Raw genomic sequence first — 2,444 nt, forward strand, 5'->3', positions numbered from 1 at the left:
TGTCTGTGTGTTGATTCTGGCTACCTGAGGATTTCAGAAGGCAGCAGGGGCGACCTCCTGACATGTTCTTGATGTCAACTTGCTTTGTTTTCCCTTTTCTGTGCAATGGGTTGCTACTGTGAATTCAACAATTGTGTAGATTTGCAGATCACACCCCGAAACCTCTGCTTTGCCGGCATGATCTCAAAGTTTATTTGCTTCAATTTCCTTTTTCTGCGCAATGGGTTGCTACCTTGACTCTGCATACTGTGACCCTTTGGCTTTGCCCAGTCCTCTACCCCACCAACCCAATGGACACCAGTTGCCACTGATTAAAATTGTTTCACTACCCTTGTGGAGGGAAACAGTAGCATGAAGGCTAAATTTGATCAGATAATGTTCTATCCATGACAATGGAGTCATTGTTGGCTCCTTCAAGTCACATATCACCTTCCCTCAACCCAGTACAGAACACCAGCTCTAGAAGATGTCTTATCACATGTGCTGGATTCGATTAGAATTTGAGACAGGGTCATGGCTGTCAGGGAGCCACTCCAGACAAGGTGGCCTCAGCGTGTATGTTGAAATCCCCGAAGACCAAAAGCCCTGGGGTTCTTCTGAGGCCACCTCTGTTAGCTTAGGCAGGGAGGCTGTTAAGCAGCAGTATCTATGGTACACATAACAGAATCTCAATCCTGTCTCAAGTTCCCAAACCCCCCATGTTCAACCACTCAGAACTGAGCAGGGAGATGGAATTCTTCTAAACCTCAGCTGCTTTGCCTCCCCATCCTTCCTTTGCTGCACTCAATATCTTCGTGGACACATCTGGGAGAGATTTACACCTACCCTTCCATTCAACCAGGTTGCCATTTTACAAGCCAAGTTGGCATCCCTGCTACTTTAATTATTTGCAAGCTTGACCTGATTTTTTACTGCTTCTGTGTGTGATCAGACAAGACCTGACATGGAGTGTAGTTCATAAGGCAACTGGAAAATAGAAAATATCATCTGTTAAAAGAGCCAATGTGATGTGTGCATGTTGGGCAGAAATATTTCTTTCACTTACACAACTGCTATGCTGTGTTAGGGCAGCAAGATTTGTCCTATTTCCTTCCTGAATGTTCACAGGCTATTTGGCATTCCATTGAGCTATAAATTATGACCCTATGCTTACACCAAGGGAGTTTATTTAAGAGGAGGCTGGGGTGGTAAAACCGCATGCAAAACTCAACCTGAAAAGGAGAAGAGAGAGACTTCTGTGTATGGCAGCCCTTTAAAGCCACTCCATTCAGCTTCTTCTCACTTGTTAAGGACTGAGTTGCTCCAAGGATCGAACATTGTGTTTCACTATGAAGGGGGCCATCATCTGTTCCATATTTTTTATCAGTTTCATGGGATGCTTAGGACAAAATCCAAGGCCAAAGAAAAGGAGCAACAATGAAGAGATTCATTTTCAGACGAAAGTTAAAGATGCCTGCACAATGGGTATAAGTGGAAATGGTGAAGTGAAGCTAAGAATAGAATGTAGGCATCAAGGCAAGACTTACTGGTGTGAATATGCTGGGAAGCCATCGGTTTGTCGTTCTTTTAATAACAATCCAAGGACTTACTGGAATCAGATTGCCGTGGAACTAAGGAAGCGGACCAATGCCTGCCCCTCCAGTCTAGTTCTGAAGCCTGCAATGTGCCAAAAAGCTTCTTCTGAAGCACACATGAAGCAAGTGGCTTCCAGCATAAAGCCAAATCCAAATCCTCTCCAACAAGCAGATATTGGCAACCAAGCAAAGATGGTCCCCAAAACCCCGCCTTCTGCAAAGCAAGTTCAAGAAAGCCAAGTGGGGAAAGGTTCCCGTAAAAAATCAGGGAGGCCCAAACCATCTCCTCTTCCTCCTATAAAGCCAACCCAACAAGGCCCAGTGTCTGAAAATGATTCTGAAGCAATGAAGCTAGCACGGGAGCACTGCTGGGCATCCCTGCATCTCATTTGTTCCTACATCATCAGCATCTTCAGAGGCTGAGGAGGAAAAGGTATATCTGTGTCTCTTTTATACTGTGATGCTGCCCTGTATCTCTACTCTCTAGAAGGCGTAGGTTCCAGAAGTGCAGTTTGAGCCCAAGAGCACGGTCAAACACAAAAAAGAAGAGATGGCAAGACAGATGTATACTGTGAGAAGTTAAGAAAATCCAGCTGGTGTATAGGCACGCTCCAGCTAAATTAAGCACATCTCAGTCTAATTTATCTCAAAGGGAAACATTTAAGCATGTGCTTAACCCTTGCACTGCAATCAGTCTGACTTAGCTTTAACTGGAACATACCCAGTTGTTGAGTGATATGCTGAGCACTTTCTACTGAGATAAATATTTTCAGTGAATAGTTTTGAGGCATGCCAGGAAATCATGTCATTTTATTTCTACTCAAGTTATGGATCAGTTTTTGCAGAACATTTTCTAATTAGCTGCTTGAC

At 44.1% G+C, this 2,444-nt stretch overlaps 1 protein-coding gene across 1 annotated transcript; it reads left to right on the top strand.

Moving 5' to 3' along the window:
- Positions 1 to 1,328: 1,328 nt before the first annotated feature.
- On the top strand, positions 1,329 to 1,997 carry FGFBP2 (fibroblast growth factor binding protein 2). The gene has a single exon (XM_084860352.1). The coding sequence runs from the start codon at positions 1,329 to 1,331 to the stop codon at positions 1,995 to 1,997; it is 669 nt and encodes a 222-aa protein (XP_084716478.1).
- Positions 1,998 to 2,444: the final 447 nt, after the last annotated feature.

This window comes from Heloderma suspectum, chromosome 5 (assembly GCF_057233095.1).
Source record: "Heloderma suspectum isolate Gila_16-S chromosome 5, 16-S_ref, whole genome shotgun sequence".
NCBI lineage: Eukaryota > Metazoa > Chordata > Lepidosauria > Squamata > Helodermatidae > Heloderma > Heloderma suspectum.